Here is a 24,885-nt window from a genome sequence, read left to right on the forward strand (position 1 = left end):
ATGATGTGATAGCTCATTGTGGTTTTTGATTTACATTTCTCTAATGATGAGTGATACTGAACATCTTTTCATATACTTGCTGGCCATTTGTATCTTCTTTGGAGAAATGTCTAGTTCAAGTCCTTTACCTATTTTTTAGTTGGGTTTTGGCGGGGGGTGGGGAGGGGTGTTTGAGCTGTAGGAAATGCTATCCTATGTCATCTCCCTTTTCTGGTAATAGCAGGCTTGCGAAAGGTTCTTCAGAGCCAATGGGAGAAGTATTTATTTTCTAGAACTGCAAGTGATACCAGTAATCAAAAGAATATGAATAGAAGAGATTGAGACCCCCCCCCCCCCGCTCCCCTCCTGCCTCATAGCCCAACTGTCAACATGGACACTAAGCCAAGGAAAGATAGTTTAGTGGGGTCAGTAATCCTTAGTAGTGCTGGGGTATGAAGTCCATAGCCAGACAGAAAAATAAGAGCAAGGAGCAGTGGGTCCAATTAGTGTCCAGAAAGTGGTCCTGAGCAAATGGCCAGGGAGGCCAGTGTTGCTTTTGACCTGTTTTTCAGGTGTTTTCTTAGTTATTGATAGGATATAATAGGATGGCCTACTGTGTTAAAGGCTTAGAGGGTATATAATTCCTTTTTTAATACTAGAAAACTTTTAAAATTCTTTGGAATTTCTTTTTTCTTTTTAATTTTTTTTAACGTTTATTTATATTTTTGAGGGAGAGATAGAGTATGAGCAGGGGAGGGGCAGAAAGAGAGGGAGACACAGAACTGAAGCAGGCTCCAGGCTCTGAGCTGTCAGCACAGAGCCTGACGTGGGGCTCAAACTCGTGAACCTCAAGATCATGACCTGAGCCGAAGTCGGATGCTCAACTGACTGAGCCACCTAGGCTCCCCAAGGAATTTCTTTTCTCTAATCTGGGACGTATGTATTTGGTTTTGAGTGCTAGTTTTGTGAAGAATAAATGAAACTCAGTTTTATACTTGAAGTAAATATGTAAGAATATGATAGGCTTCTATAAAGAATTCATGCACTTTAAAAATTAGAGAAAAAGGAAAACTAAAAATAATAACTAGGCATAGATTTAACAAAGAGCAACAAAATATTAGAGAAATTAAATTTAAAAGATTACTAATCTTTCTGTAAGCTTTGAGAATTGTTAGTCATGTGCTATACCATTTAAAAATTGACACATGTTCATGAAGAATTAAGTGCTACAGGAGTTTTTCTCTTGTAAACAACTAGAAAAACTGGACAAAGTATATGAAACAAGTGTTTGGCAACATTGGACAATGCAGGCAGCATAGGACTGTGACTTCTGAGAGAAGGGAAACAAATGGGAAAGCCCTAAAATTGACTCAGCTTCCTTCTTGCAGGAATTTTCAGAATATTGATCTGTACATGTTTAAAATTTTTTTTTTTTAAATATTTATTTTTGAGAAACAGAGACACAGGGCACAAGCAGGGAAGGGGCAGAGAGAGAGAGGGAGACACAGAATCTGAAGCAGGCTCCAGGCTCCGAGCTGTCAGCACAGAGCCTGATATGGAGCTTGAACTCATGAACTGCGAGATCATGACCTGAGCCAAAGTCAGATGCTTAACCGACTGAGCCACCCAGGTGTCCCATGATCTGTACATGTTTTAAGTGAAACTCTACAAGACCATGGAAGGAACCATATGAAAGTAGTAGTCTGAGCATTTAACAAGACTCATACAGGTCTGGGAAGAGTTCATGTTGCCATCAGCCAGGAGGTTTACACTTTAGTAGTGGGGGTAAGTTAATACTAAAGTAAAGGCTGCCCTGAGCTCTCAAGGTAATTAATTCAGCGGGGGAAAAGATAGTCTTTTCAACAAATGGTTCTGGAACAATTAGATATCCCTGTGCAAGAGAATGAGGTACTTGACTCTTCCCTTGCACCTGTAGGGGTGGAGAAAATTCTCCTCTCTCTTCCTAGGGTCTTTAGCCCAGCCTAACAATTAAACTGACATAAGCCAGATTAATAAGAGAAAACATACAAGTTTCATTAAATTTTTACATGTACTTGGGAGTCTGCACAAGAGAATGAAGACCTGAACAAATAACCAGAGCTTTTGTACCTTTTAGACAAATTTGTGAAGAATTGACCAGAAAAAGGAGTTTGGGCTAGGGGTAGTAAGTGCTGAAGAAGTAAGTAGGAAGATACGGATGAGTTTAACAAGGTTTGTACAGATGTCTTGACCCCACATTCCTTGTCTCTGGTGATAAGAATGTCTTCCTCCTGCTACAGGGAGGGCATCTTTCACATAGGAGTTTTATTTCCTGGTTCCAGGAAAACAAGGAGGGTCAGATCATTTCTTACATCCCTTTAACTCAAAATAATCAGTTTACCACAGCAATATATCTTTAGGTTTCATGCTCTGAATTCCTTCCCACCACATGCAATTCAAAGTGGATTATGCACCTAGATGTAAAAGCTAAAACTCTACTTCTAAAAGAAAACATAGAAAATCTTTGTGACTTTGGGTTAGCCAAGATTTTTTTTTAAGTTTATTTATTTTGAAAGAGAGCAGGGGCACCTGGGTGGCTCAGTCGATTGAGTGTCTGACTTCATCTCAGGTCATGATCTTACGGTTGGTGGGTTCAGGCCCCGCGTGGGGCTCTGTGCTGACAGCTCGGAGCCTGGAGCCTGTTTCAAATTCTGTGTCTCCCCTTCTCTCTGCCCCTCCCATGCTCATACTCTGTCTCTCTCTGTTTCTCAATAATAAATAAACGTTAAAAAAAAAATAGAGAGTGAGCGAGCGTGCACACGCAAACTGGGGAGGGGCAGAGAGAGAGGGAGAGAATCCCAAGCAGGCTCCGTGCTGTTAGTGCAAAGCCCAACGTGGGGCTCAGTCCCATGAACCGTGAGATCATGACCTGAGCCAAAATCAAGAGTCGGACCCTTAACCAACTGAGCCACCCAGGTGCCCCAAGTCAAGATTTTTTTTTTTTTAACGCAAAAAGCAAGAATTCCAAAGGAAAAAAATTGATAAATTGATCTTTATTATAATTAAATAGTTTTCTTTTTGAAAGACTTTATGAAGAAAATCAAGAAGCCACATATTGGGAAGAAATATATTTGCAAAATTTGTATCTGATAACAAGATTTTATCTATTTATTCATTTATTTATTTAGAGAGTGTGAGTGGGGGAGGGGCAAAGGGAGAGGGAGAAAAAGAATCTTAAGCAGGCTCCACACCCAGAACAGAGCCCATCACAGGGCTTGATCTCATGACCTGAGATCATGACCTGAGGCTAAATCAAGAGTTGGACATTTAACTGACTGAGCCACCCAGGTTTCCCTGATAACATGATTTTAATCCAGTGTATATAAATAGACTGCTTACAACTTAATGAGAATATAAACACACCCAGAAAATGGGAATTTAAACCCTTCACCAAAGAACATGTATGAGTGGCCACATGAAATAATGTTCAAGATCCTTGATTACTAGGAAAATACAGATTAAAACCACAGTGAGATGTCACTGTGCATCTGTTAGAGTGGCTAGAATTTAAAGGTTGTGCTCACTTTGGCAGCACATATACTAAAAATAGAATTTAAAGGTTGACAGTACCCACACCAAGTGTTGGTAAGGATATGGAACATCTACAACTTACATGCTGCTGGCAGGAAAGCAGTTTGGCAGTCTCTTGTAAAGTTAAATGTACATTTACTGTAAGACCCAAAAATCCCACCCGAAGGGATTTATTTACCCAAGAAAAATGTAAACCTATGTCCACGCAGATGCTTGTACTTACACGTTCATAGCAACTTTACTTACAGTAGCCAAAACCTGGAATACTGCTCAGCTATAAGAAGGGATGATTTGTTGATACATGAAATGACATGGATGAATCTCAGAAGCATTATGCCAAGTGAAAGAAAGCAGACACAAAGGGCTACTTTATGATTTTATTTTTATGAAATTCTGGAGAAGAGAAAACTGTAGGGCTAGAAAACAGATCAATTACCTGGGGGGTACTGGAGATCTCTTCAGGATGATGGAAATGTTCTGTATCTTGATTGTGGGGGTAGTTGCACAACTGTAAACATTTATCATAACTTAGAGAACAGTGCATTTAAATTGAATGAATTTTCTAAGTTCTACCTGAGTAAAGCTAATTACTTAAAAATAAGGGGCACCTGGGTGGCTCAGTCAGTTAAGCATCTGGGTTCAGGTTGGGTTATGATCTCATGGTTCTTTAGTTCCAGCCCCACATCAGGCTCACTGCTGTCCGAACACAGCAGGCTTCAGATCCTCTGTCTGAAGATCCCCTCCCCCACTCATGTGCTTTCTCTTGAAAATAAACATGTAAAAGAATTTTTAAAAAATAAAAATAAATTTTAAAAAACATGACATACCACATTGTTTTTTTAAGGCAGTTTGACCTATAGAAGTGGGCATTATATTTGCTAAAGGCACCCATTATATTATGCTATATATTGCTGTCAATAAGAATAATTTAATGCAGTGTTGATGGATGCATTGTGCCTTTGGGGAAGGAGTACAATAAACCTTGAGGGGGGAAATGCATCAACTTAGGTAAACAGGAAGAGCAAACAGTTCTCCAGTGCACTGATGGATTATCAGTGATCCTAAAATACTATCTTGAGCATTTAGGATAATATGAAATAGTAGTACTTGATTCTTTCTTTCTTTCTTTCTTTCTTTCTTTCTTTCTTTCTTTCTTTTAAAATTTTTATGTTTATTTATTTTTGAGACAGGGAGATACAGTGTGAGCAGGGGAGGGGCAGAGAGAGAGAGAGGGAGACACAGATCTGAAGCAGGCTCCAGGCTCTGAGCTGTCAGCACAGAGCCCAACGCGGGGCTCAAACTCACAAACGGTGAGATCATGACCTGAGCTGAAGTCAGATGCTTAACCACCCAAGCCACCCACGTGCCTTTCTCTTTTTCTTTCTTTCTTTCTTTCTTTCTTTCTTTCTTTCTTTCTTTCTTTCTTTCTTTCTTTCTTTCTTTCTTTCTCTTTCTCTCTCTCTCTCTCTCTCTTTTCTCTCTTTCTCTCTTTCTCTCTTTCTCTCTTTCTCTCTTTCTCTCTTTCTCTCTTTCTTATTTTGAGAGAGCACGAGCAGGGGAGGGCAGAGAGAGAGGAAGAGAGAGAATTCCAAGCAGGCTTTGCTCTGTCAGCATAGAGCTTGACACAGGACTTGAACTGACGAACCATGAGATCATGACCTAAGCCAAAACCAAGAGTTAAATGCTCAACTGACTGAGCCAGGTGCCCCAGTATTTGATTCTTTAGACCCTATCTTTGCATTTTTATAAAATTGTTGATGCTTTTAAGAAATTACTAAAAAAGTCTTAAGGTTGCAAAAAGCACTCCTTGGACTGGCTCTAAGCCTTTGCTATAGATAAGAAAAATAAATACTAGTGCCCGTTTCTTTAAAGTGCTATTTTATCTTTATATAATAATATGACCCTTCAGAATGATAAAAAATATATATATTTAAAAAATAAAAATATTTCTGTGAAACTGCAGTTTACTATGAATTAGACTGACTTGCTGTAGTGTAGGTATATTTTATATTTCTGTTGGCTTATTGTCAATCTGAACATGTCTGGAAAAGACTTGGGAGTACAAAATATGTAAGATGATTATTTAGAAAAATATTCACAGTTCATAGCATAGTTAATATAAATGATCTAAATATACATGAATTCCTAATTGTTAAGGTTCCTTCTTGGAGTTAAATCTGACAGAGCCTAGACTTTGAGAATGTCGTAAGTGACATCCTTTTTTATAAAGGAAAAAACCCTCAGAAGCTCATTTTCTAAGATCACCTACTGAAATCAGAGAAGGAGCTGGAGCTTATCTATCTATATAGCCCTTCAGTCAGCCAGGAGGCCTACTTAGTAGAATTCTTCTAATTGTATCCTTATAGGCTTGTTAAATAATATTCTTTTAATTGCATCATTATAGGCTTGTTGAATATTAGTTTGCTTTTTTTTTAAATATTATTTATTCATTTTTGAGAGACTAAGAGCACAAGTGGGGGAAGGGGGGGGGGGAGAGAGAGAGAGAGAGAGAGAGATGCAGAATCCGAAGCAGGCTCCAGGCTCTGAGCTGTCAGCACAGAGCTTGACGTGGGGCTTGAACCCGCAAACTGTAAGATCATGACCTGAGCCAAAGTTGGATGCTTAACTGATTGAGCCATCCAGGCACCCCGAATATTGGTTTTCTTTTGATAATGCATGTCAGACTGTGTATTACTGGGTATTCTGGTAGATGCTGAAGCAGTATCCTGAGTTTTTCTTTTTTTTTGAAATTTCCCAGGATTTGATAAAACTTAACACAAAAAGGTTTCCTAGGATTGTTACCCAAAAAGCAATGATTATAATGCTGATACCATTCTTTGAGTGCAAGGACCCTGTCCTATTCACTGTTGTCTCCTCTGAAATATCTAAAGCATAGTAAATGCTCAGTAATATTAAACTGAGATGAGAATGAATTATTTCATAAAAAAAGAAAGGAAAAGGGGTGCCTGGGTGGCTCAGTTGGTTGAGTGTCCAACTCTTCATTTTGGCTCAGGTTATGATCTCATGGTTCCTGGGATCAAGCCCATTGTCGGGCTCTGCACTGGCAGCGTGGAGCCTACTTAGGATTCTCTCTCTCTCTCTCTCTCTCTCTCTCTCTCTCTCTCTCCCTCCCTCCCTCCCTCCCTCCCTCCACTCCCCTCCCTCACCCTCCCCCCCCCCCACCCTCTCTCTGTCTCTTAAAATAAAGAAAAAAATTAAACTTTAAAACAAAAACAAAAAAAGAAAGAAAGAAGATGACTCTTTGGCATACAGGAGACAGCTAATCTTTAAAGGGTCAGATAATTTGGTGACAGCATTAACCAATGTTTTACCAAGTAGAAATGTGTTTACTAGGCTGTGTAGGTGCAGGATCGTATCCATACACATTTCTGACATAGCTGAAGATCCAAATTCTAATCATTCAGCCAATTTTCTGGAATAGTCTCTGCGTTCCCTTCTTAATGAATGAGGCTGTATTGTATGAGCTCCTTAAACTCTCTTCTGTCATCCTTTTGATTCCTCTAACATGTGTCTCACCTTCTTGTCAAGGACAGCATCCCCATCTGTGCCCTCATTCTGTCCTTTCCTGTCTCATTTAGGAGCTAACGCATCAGCCCTCTCCCTCTTTCAGTTATCTTCAAAATTTTACCTTCTTGGGTTAGTGCACATTTTCTTTTGCTAGTATTTTCAGGAGCTTCCCTACTTTCACAAAAAAGCCTTTTCTCTTGGCTGTTTTTTCTCAAGCTACCATACTGACTTTGTCTGCCCCCCCCCCCCCCCCCGCCATCAAAATTGCACAAGCAAGTTTTTATTTGCTTCTTTCTACACCTGATGTAACATCTTTTCCATCTTTGCTCTTTTTGACCTTTTTTTAGCCTTTGACATTGACTATGGTTGCCTTGCCTGGTAGAAGAAGAATGTAGGCTTTGGAATTGGTAGGCTTGGGTTTGGATTCCTCTCTGTGTGACCTCTGGTTTCATTTGTATTGTGTGCATACATGTGTATGTCCTCTCCTCAGAGCTGAGGGAAATCTACTTAGTACATGTTCCATCTGTTCCCTTCCCTGTTTGGCTTGGTTTCTGACATGGTGCACATCGTGTATTGCCATACCATTTATGAGGTAGGTAGTGTTACTATATCCATTTTACTAATGAGGAAATTAAGATCAATCATGTAGGAGGTCGTGGAACTGGAATTCTGCTGAGTTGTTGGACTCGAGTTCGAACCCTGAGTGTGTCAAATTGCCAGTATACTCTTTCTTTAAATATGATGTCTGTCTTAGGAAATATCTGTAATTACTAATTCATGAAATGTCTGAACCAGTGGAGCTTTTCAAATGAAATTTTCTTCCCTTTTTTTTCCTCTTGTGTATTTATGTGTGTGTGCACAAGCACAGACAACTGGAGGACCCCTTACATGGCCTTTTTACCCTATTTCATCCATTCCTCCACCTGCCTCCCTCTGACAACCACCAGTTCTCTGTAGTTAAGTCTGTTTTGTTTTTGTTTTTGTTTTTCTTTTTTTCTTTGTTTATTTATTTTGTTTCTTAAATTCCATATATTAGTGAAATCATACAGTATTTGTCTTTCTCTGATTTACTTCGCTTAGCATTATACACACTAGGTCCATCCATGCTGTAAAAGTCAAGATCTCGTTCTTTTTTATGGCTGAGTCATGCTCCATTGTATATACACACCATATCTTCTTTCTTCATTCATCTGTTGTTGGATACTTCGGTGGCTTTCATATCTTGGCTATTGTAAATAATGCTGCAATAAACATAGGGATGCATGTATCTTTTCAAATTAATGTTTTTGTTTTCTTTGGGTAAATACCTGGTAGTGGAATTACTGGATCATATGGTAATCCTATTTTTAATTTTTTGAGGAACCTACTTAATGTTTTCTCCAGTGGCTGCACCAGTTTGCATTCCTACCAACAGTTCACAAGAGTTCCTTTTTCTCCACATCCTCACCAACACTTGTTGTTTCTGGTCTTTTTGATACTGGCTATTCTGACAGGTATACGGTGATATCTTGTGGTGGTTTTGATTTACATTTCCCTGATGCTTAGTGAGGCTGAATTGCTTTTCATGTGTTTGTTGGCCATGTATATGTCTTTGGGAAAGTGTCCATTCATGTCTTCTGCCTCTTTTTAATTAGATTGTTTTTGTGTTGAGTTGTATAAGTTCTTTATATATTTTGGATATCAATTCCTTTTTGGACATATCATTTGCAGATATCTTTCCCCATTCAGTAGGTTGCCTGGTCATTTTGTTGATGGTTTCCTTCGCTGCACAAAAGCTTGTGTGTGTGTGTGTGTGTGTGTGTGTGTGTGTGTGTGTGTGTGTGTATGTATGTGTGTACATACTCAGTTTATTTTCGCTTTTGTTTCCCTTGCCTTAGACATATAAAAAAATTTTTTTTTTAGAAAAATATTTCTACTGTCAGTGTCAAAGAAATTACTGCCTGTGTTTTCTTCTCAGAGTTTTATGGTCATGTTTCACATTTAGGTCTTTATCCATTTTGAGCTTATTTTTGGTATGTTGTAAGAAAGTGGTCCAGTTTCTTTCTTTTGCATGTAGCTGTCCAGTTTTCCCAACACCATTTATTAAAGAACCTATCTTTTCCCCATTGTATATTCTTGCCTCCTTTTTTGTAGATTAATTGACCGTATAAGTGTGGGTTTATTTCTGGGGTCTCTGTTCTGTTTCATTGGTCTATGTGTTTATTTTTGTGCCAGTACCATACTGCTTGGATTACTCTAGCTTTGTAGTGTATCTTGAAATCTGGGATTGTAATACCTCCAGCCTTGTTCTTCTTTCTCAAGATTGCTTTGGCTATTTGGGGTCTTTTGTGCGTCCATATAAATTTTAGTAGTATTCTACTTCTGTGGAAAATGCTGTTGGTATTTTGATAGGGATTGCATTAAATCTGTATATTGCTTTGGGGAGTATAGACATTTTAACAGTATTTGGTTCTTCTAATCCATGAGCATGGAATATCTTTCCATTTGTGTCATCTGCAGTTTCTTTCATCAATGTTCTATAGTTTTCAGAATACAGGTTTTTTATCTCCTTGGTTATTTATTCCTAGGTATCTTATTTTTTGGTGCAATTATAAATGGGATTGCTTTCTTGTTAAGTGGCCTTTTTAATGAAATTAATTGGTAGCCAAATGAGGAAGTATAGCAAAGATAGAGCTTGTGTTTTGAGAATTCTAGATTGCATATAAAGTGCCAAACCAAGAAAGAGGACACAGGCAATTAGACATCATTGTAGTTCTGAGGTACATGATTGTGGGTTTATATAATACAGCCCTGTTGGAAAGGGAATTGGAGCTTCATTGACTTTGCAGACTAGAAGAGATCAAAGTTGGCTGTGTCACTCCTTTAAGAACACCTTTTAGCATTGTGAATGAAGTTCTTCCAGATGTTCACCTGTGATAATGTGGGCATGGCTCTGGCTAGAGAAAACCAGTGGTTTCATCAGCAAAATGGACCTCTTGTCTTCTTGCCTGTGGAAAGGAGGGGCCTCCTAGCACAGTATGCAGACTGCTGTATGGGTGCCATCAACCTTGTGGCCTGCAACCAGAAAGGCAAGAATGTGAGTGGTGTTGCTACTTGGGCATTAAATGAGATCATGTGCGTACGACACTGAGGGCAAAAGGGTGATTTCCTGTGAAAATGAATCAGGTACATAAAAGCCTTAATTGCTTCTCTCTCTCTCTCTCTCTCTCTCTCTCTCTCTCTCTCTCTCTCTCTCTCTCTCTCGTCTTTTCTTCAGCATTGTGACTGCAGGTAGGATACTGATCTTCACTGACCTTTTCCTGTAGAGTAGCCATCTAAATTTTAGCAGCTGGTAGGTAATATACTGTCCTTTCCATTCAGTCTGTTCTCCGAATCTGTGTGCAAGATTTGGGGATGCTACAAAGAACCTGGAGTCTTGATGTGGGGAATTCTTTGACCTCAAAAAGTGAAATTTATGCCTTTGAGACAGTCACTCAACAACACACTAGAAAACTGTATATTGCAATTATAAAGAAAAGGGCAAGCCTCAGGTTTACACAACATGTGATGGGACCTCTTGTAGCAGCTGTTGGAAACAGTCATACACATATGTCAGAACACTAGTAACAGCATCTTTAAATGCAGAAGGAAGTGGTATAGCACTGTAGCCAACCAGCTGGGCCTGTAATTCTTATGTTATTAAATATTTAAATACTGTAGAAGACCATCTCATGGTATCTTGAATTGTTTTCTCTCCTTTTAAGGTAAGTTGATTTATTTATAGGTAAAAACTATAGTTCAGTTAAAAACACTTCTTTTTAGTCACAAAAAGGGAAGGAAAGACTACTGTATTTTGACTCCAGCTTCTTTATAAAGTAAAATGTCCTCTGATATATTTGTTGTTTATAAGATGTGTATTAATTTTATTTAAACGTAATCACTGCTTACTTAGTTGGGATCATAATTTATGTCAGGCAGCTACAAAATACAGATTTATGTTATTAAGTTATAGGCACAGAATTTATTCCACTGATGGAATGATCTTTCTTGTTATTATAATAGATTAGAAAACTGCTGGTGCTTTGGCAGGATTAGGCTAAGGTATAATCTTACTTTTATGAAACTGTCATATGAAAGTACTGTTTAAGGAGAAAATTTTAATAAGATTTATATCAAAATGCTTATTATAGACAATAAAGGAACTATTGGGCTAAAACTAGCAAAAAATTTTTTTCTTTCGTAGGTAATTAATAAAATGTCTCCAACATCCCTAAAGATCACACTAAGGCAACTCATGGAGGGGTCTTCAAAGACCTTGCAAGAAGTATTAATTATGGAATATCGGCTGAGTCAAGCTTGTATGGTAAGAAATTTTGAAAAATAGTTATTTTCTATTTATGAAAGTAATAGATGTTCATTGTAGAGCATGTAAAATACAGAAAGCTATAAACAAGAAACTTAAAACTATCTGTAAATATACTCTGTGGAAACACAACCGGCCAGTTAACTTAAGATGTGTGGAACTATTCTTCCACATTATTCTTAAGCCTTTATGAAATAGCAATTACATTTGCATGTACTATAAGAAAGCCTCTAATCTCAGGTGGAATTCAAAGTAGAAATTAACCATTTTTCAGGCATGGTCTCTGACCTTGGGATAAGAGGCATAAACTCTCTATAGCTGAGTTCCCTCACTGGTAAAAGAAGGAATATATATATATATGTGTGAATGAATGTATATGTGTGAATGAATATATATATATATATATGTGTGTGTGTGTGTACAGAATATGTATATATACACCCATATATACATATATATAATGTATGAATGGAAGTTACTAGTCTGTTACATGTTTTAGTTAATAGATTAGCACTGAAAGTTCCATTATAAATACACTTAAAGTAGAAAATAATCACCTAGAAAATTAATTTTATGTAACATTTCAGAGTCCTAGAGATTTCCTCTTGTAGATGATAAACTCTTTGAAAGCAGAATCACTGCTTTTGTGTTATGGGTAGAAGGCCTTTAGGTTAATAAATTTATGGCCTAAAGAAAATGTTCTGTTTAATAACCAGGAAGCAGATATCCCAAATGGACTTTCATGTCTTGCAGTAGTTAAGGGGAGTGCCTGGGGAGCTCGGTTGGTTGAGCGTCCAATTCTTGATTTTGACTCGGGTTATGATCTCACCGTTAGTGGGATTGAGCTCTGTGTTGGGTTCTGCGCTGGCAGCACAGAGCCTGCTTGGGATTCTCTCCCTCCTGTCACTCTTTCCCTCCTCTGCTCGTGCATTCTCTCTCAAAATAAATAAATAAACAACAACAACAAAAAAATAGTTAAGGTGTTCAAGCAATTCATCCAATTATAAATAAAATTCGGTTAGTCCCTTTAATCTTAAAGTTGCTCCTAGTAGGATGAAAGTGGCAGCTGAGGTCTGTTGTTTGTTAAGAAAGGTACTATGCCAGGCACTTCACATACATCCTGTCCGTTAAATTTTACACTATTTCTAGAATGGTAGGTATTATTCTTGTCTCCACTTTACAGATGAGGAAGCTGGCAGAGAGAAGTAACCTGCCTAAGGTGGTATAGCTATTAAGTGGCAGACACATGGTGTGTGAAACCAGGTGGTTTCCCTCGGGGCCCTGTACTCTCCACTACTACCCCACTATACTTCACACAGTCCATGCTTCTCACTGTTCATTTACTGCACTGCCTGGATTGATTGATTCCTTCCTTCCTTCCTTCAGCAAATCCATTAGCTGTGTTGTTGCCGGGTTCTGTGCTAAGTGTTACATTGTAGAAAGAGTGACCCAGTCCTTGTTCTCATGAAATTTAGAGTCTACTGAGACTATGAAGAACAAGTAAACAAAATATGTAAAATAGTTACAAATTGTGGCAAGTGCTCCAAAGGAAACATACAGGTTGATGATGGGAGAGAACGATGCAGGGACAGGAGCAGGTGGGAAAGACGAAGGGAAATAAGTTGTCAGAAAAGACGTCTTTGAGATGCATGCTCATCTGTGACCCGAAGGGTGAGAAAGGAGTATGTCGAAAAGTCCCTTGGGTTTCAGCAGTGGAGGATTTGATTCTGTTTGCTTTAAGAAAGTAATTATTGCTGCTGAATGGAGATGGGGTTAGAAGGATTCAAGAGGGGATGTAGAGACCAGATTTGAGTTTTTGCAGTAATCCAGCTGTGAAGTTGCAGTGGCTTTGGCGAGGGTGGTGGCAACGGAGAGAAGTGAATGATTTGGGGAATAATGTGGGAGAGGATTGATAGGCTTTGATGATGGATGTGAGAGAAGGAAAGAATGCATTTAGGAATTGGAGCTCGGAGCTGTGGGTTAGAGATTTAAGTCTGAAGCTTTGGAGATTTATTTACTTAATAAGAATGCTTACCATGTGCTAGACATTGTTAGAGGCACCAAGAATGCGTAGGTCCACAAAACAGACAAAAATGCCTGCTCTTATGGAACTTACTTTATAGTGGGGGAGATAGATCATAAACAGATAAAATTATAAAATATATAGTATATGATTGTAAGTACTAAGGAGAAGAAGTAAAGTGGGAAGGGGGGTATGGCATAAGGAGGAGGTGAGGGAGAGTTTGAATTTACAGATAGGATGACCAGAGAAGACCTGACTGAAAAGATGTTCTCTGAGTAAAAACCTGAAGGAAGTGAAGGAATGAGCTGTGTAAGTATCTGGGGAAGAGCATCCAGGCAGAGGCAGTACAAAGCCATGAGGCAGGGGTGTGCCTCCCTGTTCTAGGAGCTGCAGGAAGCCTTGATGGGTGGCATGGGCAAAGAAGGAGGGTCAAGTGAGTGAGAGAGATGAGGTGAGAGCTAACGGGGTAGAGAAGGACTGGGCAGAGCATATGTAGCTTCCTCAAAGGTCTTTATAAAACTCTGGCTTTTGTTCTGAATAACATGGGAAGTACTGGATGTTTTTGAGTAGAGGAGTGACGTGATCTTATATCTTAACAGAATTGATAACTCAGGTGCTCATGTGTTGGGTATAGAATGGGTAAGAGCATATAGAAGGAAAATGAGAGAGCCCGGATCTGAGCCCCAAGAAATTTTGAATAGGGTGGAAGAGAAAAAGGACAGAGGTGGAAGAACCAGGAGAGTCATGAAAGCAAGAGATCAATGTTTCAAGGAGGAGGAAGCACTGTGAAAGTGTCCAGTAGGGGAGGATAAAGTCATACTCAGCATATGGCAACACTGAAGTTACAGGTGGTTTTGGCAAGCCGTTTAGAGTGTGGGGGCAAAAGTTATAGTATGGTGAGTTGGAGAGGAAATGAATAAATGGGATGTGGAGAAGTGACGGCTATATGTACACAACTCTTTCTTCTTAAAACAGAAGTAGGGTAGAAGTTAGGACTGTGGAATCAAGTGAGGTTCCGTGTTATTTTATAAGGTGGAAGATACTAGAACATGTTTCTAATTGATTGGGAATGATCCAATAGAGAAAAAAGATTATGTTGATGATACCAATAGCATTTACTGGATACTTAACTGTGTGTCAGACACTGTGCTGGGATGTGGAGTAAGATAATCCTGTGATGGATGTATTGATGTTGCCATTTCATGTAAGGAAGCTTGGCATTAATGAAATTAGTAGCTAAAGGTCACATAGCTACCAACCATGTAGTGGAGCCAGGAGGTGAGCCCAGACATTTGAATTGTAGTCAGTCACTGAGTTATGCTGCTGACACTGATAATGCCAGGAGAAGAGCTAGAAATATGCTAGGATTAGAGGTTGAGAAGGTAGAAGGCAGTTAGAATTATCATCCTGGGAAGCGGGGAAGAGAACATGGATTGTTAGGCAGTTTTCCATGCCTGTTTGAGGTTTGTGGTCATGAACTTTAATTTTTTAAAAATATAATTTATTGTCAAATTGGCTAACATTCAGTGTGTAAAGTGTGCTCTTGGTTTTGGGGTAGATTCCCATGGTTCATCGCTTACATACAATACCCAGTGCTCATCCCAACAGGTGCCCTCTTCAATGCCCATCACCCATTTTCCCCTCTCCCACCCCACCCCCCGCATCAACCCCCAGTTTGTTCTCTGTATTTAAGAATCTCTTAAGGTTTGCCTCCCTCCCTCTCTGTTTGTAACCATTTTTTTCCCCTTCCCTTCCCCCATGGTCTTCTGTTAAGTTTCTCAAGATCTAAATATGAGTGAAAACATATGATATCTGTCTTTCTCTGACTGACTTATTTCACTCAGCATAATACCTTCCAGTTCCATCCATGTTGCTGCAAATGGCATGATTTCATTCTTTCTCATTGCCAAGTAGTATTCCATTGTGTGTATAAACCATAATTTCTTTATCCATTCATCAGTTGATGGACATTTAGGCTCTTTCCATAATTTGGCTGTTGTTGAAAGTGCTGCTATAAACATTGGGGTACATGTGCCCCTATGAATCAGCACTCCTATATCCTTTGGATAAATTCCTAGTAGTGCTATTGCTGGGTTGTAGGATAGTTCTATTTTTAATTTTTTGAGGAACTTCCACACTTTTCCAGAGTGGCTGCACCAGTTTGCATTCCCACCAATAGTGCAAGAGGGTTCCCGTTTCTCCACATCCTCACCAGCATCTGTTGTTTCCTGAATTGTTAATTTTAGCCACTCTGTATGGTCATGAATTTTAAATGAAACCAGTCACAGTTGTATGATTTTTCTGTAGCAAGATTTAGCTGCTCGAAAGAAGGCAGAGGTAAATGGTAGGGGCAGCTGGTGCTGGGATTTTGCCAGGGAAGACTAGAGGGAGGAAAAAGGCTTGAGGGAGTTGAGGGCATTTTTGAGGCAAGGTGACCACATTAATGCACTGGGGAGACTGAGCTGGATGACGAGCAAAGTGAGTGGTGGAAAAGTTGTAGTATCTGTGGTGTGCAGTGGGGTCAGAGATTTCCAAGTGAAGATACTCGAGCAGATAAGAATCGGAGGTGGTGATCAGAGAGTGGGTCATAAAGGCAGTCCAGTCTCTAAATGTATATTTCAGGCTATGGCCATGGGGGTGGGAGGCTATAGTGGGTGGAGGGGAGAGATCATCACTGCGAATAAGGATGCCTGGAAATTCACCATTTAATCTCATTTTCTTTCAGGGAGGCCATGACTTTTATGAAGGTGTTAGGGCAGGTAAGTGATGGTTGTCTTCTTCCTGGCTATTATGGAAATAGGATTTGCGAGCCTATACTGTTAATCAAAGATGATAGTTGTTTTATTAGTGAAAATTATACCTTCATAAAGATTGCAAAGTTGTTGCTATTTTAATATTACCAACTGACATATAAGGGAAGATCTGTCTTTAAAACCAATATTGTTTGAAAAATTCACATAACCTTGTGTCACCGCTCCCTAATTTCTAAGAGGTGACCCTGCTTCTACAGTCACACAGACTGCCTCTGCTAAGTGCAGCTGAGTTTGAACAGTCATTCTGTTGCTGAAACCTTTGAAAGGTGCATTTATTCCCTTGCAAGAAGCCCTCAAGTCCCCTGCCCCTCTTCTTTCTAGTACTGGCCTGGCAAAATCCCAGCAGCATTGAATCTCTACCATTACCTCTTTGCCTATACCTGACAAGTTCAAAATTGACATTGAGAAAAACCATATGACATAATTGGTAACATGTGCTTAGTGTTCTTATTAATTTCTGGTTTATCTTTATCATCTCCAAAGTCAGCATATTTAGAAAAAGCAAATGAAATGGTTGATTTTTTTTGTTTTTAGCAAATTTGCAACAATTTTTTATGTATAAGCTCATATCCCTATAAATAATAGCTGTTTTTTATGTTGTATAAAATGAGTTCTTAACCTTTGCATGTGTTTTGCACATCTAATTTTTTAATGTTTTTATTGATCACTTTAATATAGTACAGACTCTGTATTTACTTTATCTAAATAAAAGATTATGTTCTCTGAGCTGTAAGCTTTGATAAATACTGGTCACCATTGTAGAATTATCTTAATTTATGGCATGATAAAATATCAGAAATAAGCAGGGGTTTAGGGGCACCTGGGTGGCTCAGTCAGTTGGGCGGCCGACTTCAGCTCGGGTCATGATCTTGTGGTCCGTGAGTTCAAGCCCTGCATTGGGCTCTGTGCTGACAGCTCAGAGCCTGGAGCCTGCTTCAGATTCTGTGTCTCCCTCTCTCTCTGCCCCTCCCCCATTCATGCTCTGTCTCTTTCTGTCTTTCAAAAATGAATAAATGTTAAAAAAAAATTAAAAAAAAAAAGAAATAAGCAGGGGTTTAAATTCTCTTAGAAGACACAGGGAATTGAGTCAGAGGAGATGGCTATATGTTTTCTAGAAACCAGGTAAAATAAGCACTTTTCCCACTAATTCCCTGCAAATTCTTGCTGCATGTGGATCAGAGTCTAGACAACTATTAGTTATTAGAAGGACATGTGTGCTATTTGGGTTTTATTGCTAAAATACCCATTATATGTTATAGCAGCCCTTCTTAAACTTAAAAAATGAAGGTATTTTTTTTTTCATATTTACTGTCTATTAAGGAAACAGAGTTAAAACCAAGCAGCATCAACATTCTGATTCATAAGGCAAGAGCTTATCAAGCTACTTTCTAATGAAGAGAAAGTATACTGCCCCATCTTTAGCATAAGCTCCTTATTTTGAAAGCAGTATCTATTCTGGGTAAAACTGTTTGGTGTTCTTGCATAATAACCAAATGTTTGCTACAGTTTGCTAATGATAAAATATGTTAGCAAATTAGATAAAATAAACTAGCAAATTAGGGGACTGGTTGTTAAAAATTCTTACTCTTAACATCTAGAATAAACTTTTTCCTGGTTATAGAAGAAAATAAAAATAGGTTATTTCAGCAGAGCTAGAGAGTTACCAAATGGGATTTGAGTGGGTGCCTCACGAGACTTGAAAAACCCTGAGCTGTCTACATGGCAAGAACTTGTTATATCTATGCTAAGTAAAAAATTATGTCAGTTTGAAATAAAAGAACATACAGATTTGACTAATATTCTCTTTCATTTTGCCCTTCAGACTGTCAAGGAGGTAGATAGCATGATAGCATTGGCCAGAGGGCTTAAAAAGGAAGAGATTCTTGAAGAAATGTTCCAGAATTATTTTTACTTATGCTGTCTGGGGAATGTAAAACTGTCAAATTGGCAGGGATCATAACATCAGTGTTCAGTGTTACCACTGATCTGATACTAGCTAGAATCATGTAGCTAGGCAGCTGAGCCTTAAAAACCTCTAGTATCCACATTTAATAATGCAGAAAGCCCCTTTGCTTCCTGTTTCTTGGTCTCCAGATTGCTTCTTTAATTATTTAACTTTTTAATACTAAATTTGGTTTTTTAAGTTGAGTTTTTATGTTTAAATATTTTTATCATTCACAAGAATTATGCACATTTTAAATATGGTTGAAATTCCCTCCCATAACCATACCTAGTCCTTTTCTCTCTCTTTTAAAAAAATTTTTGAGATAATTATAGATTAACATACAGTTTTAAGAAATAATATAGAGAGATCCTATGTGCCCTCCAAGTTTTCCCAAACAGTAACATTTGTATAACTATAGTATACAATCACAAGCAGGAAGTGGACGCTCGCCTACCTTTTTAAAGGAGAGGTTTGCCGATTGCCTCATACTTATGATCCTGTGGGGATGCTATGTGGCTACACTAAATGATGACTGCACCGAAATAAGAGAAGTCGAGTTTCTTATGATAACCTGAAGGTGGTCTGGTATTTTAATGCAGAGCTGTGTGAACCAGAGGATTCAGCAAAACAGTATCCTCGTTTAATTATGCATAAAGTCATCCCCTTCTAAGTAATTTTCCTTTCAACTCAATGTGGAGGAGGTTAGAAGGCAGATCTGGGCCCTCCACCCTCCCCTGCCTTCCCTTTAAACTACACCAACCCTGGTTTTAGCTGTTTTATAACAGGAAGATTTCATTTACAGTTTTGTTTGAAGAAGGAAAAAGAGTCCCAAGTCTTAAACCACATTAGTTCATAGGCTATATTCAAGTTCCGGGCATCAGACTTAGCAGGTTGGGAGATAACCACATGGGTCATCATCCATCCAAATTCTGTTGGGGCTTAATTTAAAAAGAAAAATGGAACACATACAAAGATTTAAACTTTGCAGAAAAAGTGCTATAGAAAATATGCCTTGTGTAAGGTAGTTTCTGTCAGTTCTGTAATTAAAGTCTGGTAATACCTGAAAGAAATGTACTAACATTTCTTATGTCTTCACTTGACAGTTTTAATAGATAAAGACCAGAGCCCAAAATGGAAACCGGCTAATCTGAAAGAAGTTACTGAAGAAGATTTGAATAGTTACTTTAAATCTCTGGGAAGTAACGATTTGAAATTATAAGGTGACTGGATTTTTAAGGGATTATTTTGGAGCAGATGTTGGGAAACTATGGCACATGGGCCAGATCTGGCCTGCTGCCTGTTATTTATTTTTCCACCAGCTAAGAATGGTTTCTGCATTTTTAAATGGTTAGAGGAAGAAAGCAAATACTAATATTACATGATGTGTGAAAATTACATGAAATTCAAGTATCAGTGTCCACAAATGAAGCTTTATTGGAACGTAACTATACTCATCTCTTTACATATTGTCTATGGGTGCTTTGAGTAGTTGCAACAGAGATTGTCAGGCTAGCAAAGCCTAAAATATTTACTGTGTGATCCTTTGCAGAAAATGTTTGCCAACCCCTGCTTTATAGATGGAAAAATTTTAAATTCTTTAGAGATTGTGGAGTTGAAATCTCTAATTGAAATGGGAACCTTATGTTTTGGCTTTGGGTAGCAGTTTGTACATTGATTAAATAAACCTATATATAGATGATTAAGAAATGGCCCTGAAATTTTTTTGTCTATTGTGTTAATGCTTCATAGAATTTTCTGCATGAATAAATCTATTTTAAAATAATTATGTTACTGTAGAAGTGTTCCTTTTATAATATTAGAAATCTCAGGGAAAGCAAAAAGGTTTTTATGAGGTTCTCTCTCTAGTATTATTAACTCATCTTTGGTCTTCCCTAAAATTAACCAGAATCCTTCCTATAGTGAAAGCGAAAGCATTATTTCTCATTGGTTTTTTTTAGGATTTGTTAAACTGACAGAATGAGAAATTAGGAAGTGTGGGAAATTATTTGCCATTATGTAGTTTAAATCAGGAGGAAAAAAAGGTCGAAAGCCAGGAGTTTTGTTCAAAATAGAAATACCTTCAATAATTGGTACTGTTGACAAAATAAGTTTTTCTTAAGGTACACAAGAAACTGCAGGGTGTTCCAGACTTGGCACATTAAAGTCTAGAGAAGAATGACCTTTAAAGGTCAGTTTATCATTTATAACTTGTTACAGTTTTTCCTTCATCCAAAACCCCTCAGAAATGAAGAAAATTTCAGATTCAATAACAAAGGTGGAAGAACTGAGAAAGACATCAAAACTTATATCCTGCACTCCTCTTTTAGATGAGTCTAGAAGGAGTTGCTTTAAATTTTCTATTTTTAATATTTAACATGAAGCATTCCGCCCCCCAAAAAGTGAGGAACAGATTTAGACTAAAGACAGCATGATAATGGACATGTTTTCATTTATATTCTTAAAGCTTTTAAATTGGACCTGAATGATCCAAGAAATTATTTGTATTTTTATTCACTTTGTATTCATTAGACATGCATAAAATGTTCTTTATGTCAAAAAATTTGACAGTATACAATGTTGAAAGGCATTTGCTTTAATAAGAACTCATAGCTAGTTAATTGCAACTAGACTTTTATTGTACAGTTAGAAAAAAATGTTTTCTCAAAAATATTTGGAAAAAATATACCATTTCATAGCTAAGTCTTACAGGAAGAGAATTAGCTAACAAAATGTGAGTTTTGCAAAGTAAGAGATAGGGAGTACATCTGAGCTTGTGCCCACTTGCCCAAGGAAGATATGTTCTATTTGGCCACACAGATACATAGTGAGGGCCTTATGATTAAGCAAACAATAGATTTGTTGGAACTTTGTTTTTTAACTACTATTCCTTGAATTTACTTGATTCCTAAAACTATACAATAAAAAAGTATAGTTCCCTCATCTCATAAAATGGCAATGATATTAAGTAGGATACATGTGTCATGCTAGCTCATTCATTCAGCAGTATGTCTATTTTTAATACTAATAAGGCAATTTGACACAAATTATTCCTTTGGAACTAGGATCGTTTTTATCCCCTTCCAAATTGTGCTTTGAGTGCTAATGACCATAGGTGGTTAGCAAAGGACAGATAAGGCAACTGAAAATGGAGCACTCTGGGATCAAAGACTTGTAACTGAAAGGTAAGAGCACACAGGAGACCTTTAACTGGAGAAGGGAGCAGGGAAGCACTTTTGCGGGGTTACGTGAGTCTGTGTAAGTGAGGAACCTGCATGCTTCCTGTGAGAATCTTCGTTTACGGTTGCCATCAGCAGGTTCTTTGTCGCACTGGCTGCGGCTCATCTGCGCCTATCCTGGATGTTCTCGAGAGAAAAGAGTCAGTAGTTGGTCACCTGTCAGGGTGGTAAAGAAAGGAACTTGCTAACTGTGTCCCTTCCCTCAGTCAAGAACATTGGAGACTTGTTTTGCAGTGTGTCTTCTGATGGAGCCTGACGTGAGTGCTGTTTCTTGGGCCCTCTTTCCCCCCAGTTTCCTTTCCCTTATGATTTGACCACTATTCTTATTTCATCTGTGTTTGTGATAGAAGTTGGAACAAATGTCTCCCTTTCCAGTAGCTAATAATTCTTCCAGTCGTCTGTTTTATATGTTCCTTCCTTCTCAAATAGACCTTTTACTGTTCATGAAAGTTCAAAGTGAAGTAAATCCAGTATTTAAATATGAAGGTATGATAGAAGGAATCCTATCAAAGATGTTCTCATCTGTCTCGTCATCAAGGCCAAACTATATCTTGATGATGATCACACGTGGTACACATTTGCTTATCCAGTTCTTTTTCCTGCCTGCCTCCAACTTGGTTTATCTGCTAACTCACTGATTACGCAAGCCTTGTAGTTCCTTGTCCATGTTTTGACATAATACAGCATATATTTCCAAGATAAGTCTATACTACAAGATAATATACTCTGTTAAAATGATTCAGGAGTGAGGGGTTGGTGCTTGGTGACAAAACCATACTGCCATAGTGTCAGGGCAACAGAGATTATACTTCTAGCTAGATATGGATCTGAACAGGCGTGCCTGCTACCCCCCTGGGAAATAGGGGCCCAGGCACAGGAGAAACCTGAGGTTAAAATACTTAGCTGTAATAAAACTCGCCAGTCTACATCCCTATGTATGCTGAAAAATTTAGTGTAGCTATGGCTTTGTGTTCTCACCATAATATTGTATTACCTTACATACTTAATTACACCTTTTAAACAGTGAGTGACTTTGCAGCAAAAATATCCTGATGTGAGATACAAAATGAATGAAAAACAGCAACATCTAAGCTTTTGTCTGAGTCATTAGTATACTCAAAAACCTAAATTTTTCTTCATGAGCTGGAAATATGTTTTGCACTTTCAGAAAACTTTTTGTCCCTTAGTCTTATGACTTCAGATCTTTGTATAAATGGGGATGGTGAGTTTTTTCTACTTTGTTTCTAGATTGCAAGTACAACAGGACAGTTCAGATCTTGGGACTAGGTAAAATGAAAGTTGAATGACCAAGTGTCTAAAGGCAACGGAAAGATAGTACATCACTCACTTCAAAGAACTTTCTTTGTCCATGCAACCGGGAGAATTCACTCTATTTGTGGGTTTCAAAGTATAATGGTTAAAACTAGAGGTAGCATTTCCACCTGCTTTTAAGGCCAAATACATATTTCTCAGGTCTTCTTCTGCCTTTCTTTAGATATTGGTGACCAGGGTCTGTTGGAAATAAAAGAATCTAATGCACACAGACTTAAAAATAATTCCCTTTCCAATTAAAGTCAGTGTGCAGCAAATCTTGATGAAAATTCCAGTGACTGCATCCCAATTTTTCTACAGGTATGTCTTCTCAATATCTTCTTCCCCTCCCAAATTTTCTATTACCATTGATCTCACACAGTAGTTACTTGTTAAAAAACTTCCTCAAAAAGGTAGTCAAATTTAAGAAAATCATATATGGCTTTAAATGCTTTAAGGGCATTGTTACTGTACACACACACGAATACTCTTTGGAGGAGCATTTGATCTTTTGTTTTGTAATACAACTGTATATACTCATGCATAGACTGGTCCCACCAGTCAATAAGAAAAATGGGAACGATTGCCCATATACCAACCTTCTGCATCTTTGAGACGGTAAAACTTTACATGCAGCACTGAGAACAAGTTCTGCTCTCTACCTTGACTAGGGCTTCTGTTATTTATTTTAAAATTTACTGTATTTCTATTTGTAAAAATTCTTGTTTTCTTGTTATATCACTGGGCTGCTTAATTCAATACCATAAACATTAATGTCATGACTTCTGTAAATTGTATCTCGTTCGGGTGCCGTATGTGCGATGTCTTGAGTCATCCAATAATAGCTGAGGTTAGTTAGGGCCCTGAGGTTCAAGGTGGTAGTTAGGCTTTTCATCTACACAAATATCTTAAGGACAGGTTTCAAAGTGGACTATTTCTGCATGGGTTGCTTTCTACTGCTTGATCATTTGTGTTAAGAAGTAGGAATCCTTGACACAAATGGTTTTGACAAACAAGACCCACTGTTAATTACTGTGGCTTAAGTGCCATTTCCTTGCCAAGGCGTTTTGGGGGGAAAAAAACCTTCTCATGTCTTATTTGTATGTGTGTGTGTAAATTAACAAATAGTAATTTTAAAAGGAGTGTCTTTAAAATAACCATTGGATTTCTTTGGTGATTCTATTACTGCCTCAGGAAGAAAGTGCTATGACATACCAGCTGATTACTGCGGTACAGGACCTATGTTTAGCCCTTTAAATGACTAAAATCCAAGACCAAGCAGGTAGAAATCACTGTTAACATAAAAAGTGCTTAACATATTTCACGTAAGTATTGTATACTCTTGATATTACCATAGACTTTTTTTTTTTTTACATCCAGGCGTAGTTATTTGTATTTATTCACATCAGTTTTTGCTATTGTTTCATGTATTTAAGCTAGCACCAACTTTATCTACAATTCAAGAAGTTATCATCATCCTACAGCGTCAAGGCCCCTCACTCTCAATATATGGGATGTCATAGTACTTGATATTATTGCCTGCCCACTGCTGCAAGGCATCACTCAGGATTTCCTGGGACAGGCGATGTGCAAATTCGAAGACCACAGTTTCGGGCCCTGATGGTTTCTTCACTTCCTGTTCGACATTAACTGGAGAAGGCATCCTAGGTAGAAATCTGTCTCCAGACATAAAGCTTTCTTCACTTGCATGCTGCTTCTCACTCTCAAATGTGGTAGGAAATGGGAAAGTTTGCTTTGATTTCATGCAGCCCATGTTATGAAGAGCTTTGAAGGAAAGCAGTAGCAAAGACTACTTCAACAGCATCTTTGGAAAACACTGAGCTTGTCCACGTGATACCGACCAGTGCTTTTCCTCTCCAGGCCACCACAGTAATCAGTGCTTCTTTTTACCAATCTTCACCTGTAGTGTTTATCTGTCAAAAGAAAAGTTTCATTTTGAAGTTACCACATGCAAAATACTGTGTGATTAGATAGCATGTAGAAATGGTTCTCTACCACTCTTGGTCACTTGCAGGAGTTGGGAGGTAACAACAGCTTTATCTCCTCAATAGAAAAGATAACCATTCAGTAAAACTGGCAATTTACAAAATAGGAAAACCTTTTTTCAAGATCTTGAA

General features: G+C 38.2%; 2 protein-coding genes across 9 annotated transcripts in view; one reads left to right on the plus strand and one right to left on the minus strand.

Moving 5' to 3' along the window:
* HIBCH (3-hydroxyisobutyryl-CoA hydrolase) overlaps positions 1-19,983 on the plus strand; it is a 114,868-nt gene extending 94,885 nt beyond the window's left edge. Inside the window, 3 exon segments of the mRNA XM_053906907.1 lie at positions 11,300-11,419; positions 16,168-16,201; positions 19,304-19,983. Of these exon segments, the coding sequence (XP_053762882.1) occupies positions 11,300-11,419; positions 16,168-16,201; positions 19,304-19,419 (270 nt within the window). The 3' untranslated portion in view covers positions 19,420-19,983.
* A 4,145-nt stretch (positions 19,984-24,128) lies between these two features.
* CUNH2orf88 (chromosome unknown C2orf88 homolog) overlaps positions 24,129-24,885 on the minus strand; it is a 63,791-nt gene continuing 63,034 nt past the window's right edge. For all 8 annotated transcript variants that reach the window (XM_019462273.2, XM_019462295.2, XM_019462276.2 and 5 more), the window contains one exon: positions 24,129-24,681. In XM_019462273.2, the coding sequence (XP_019317818.1) occupies positions 24,234-24,521 (288 nt within the window). In that variant the 5' untranslated portion in view covers positions 24,522-24,681 and the 3' untranslated portion in view covers positions 24,129-24,233. The remainder of the gene's footprint in view (positions 24,682-24,885) is intronic.

The sequence above is a fragment of the Panthera pardus genome, unplaced genomic scaffold (genome assembly GCF_024362965.1).
Source record: "Panthera pardus isolate Hobbes unplaced genomic scaffold, ASM2436296v1 HiC_scaffold_10, whole genome shotgun sequence".
Taxonomy (NCBI): Eukaryota; Metazoa; Chordata; class Mammalia; order Carnivora; family Felidae; genus Panthera; species Panthera pardus.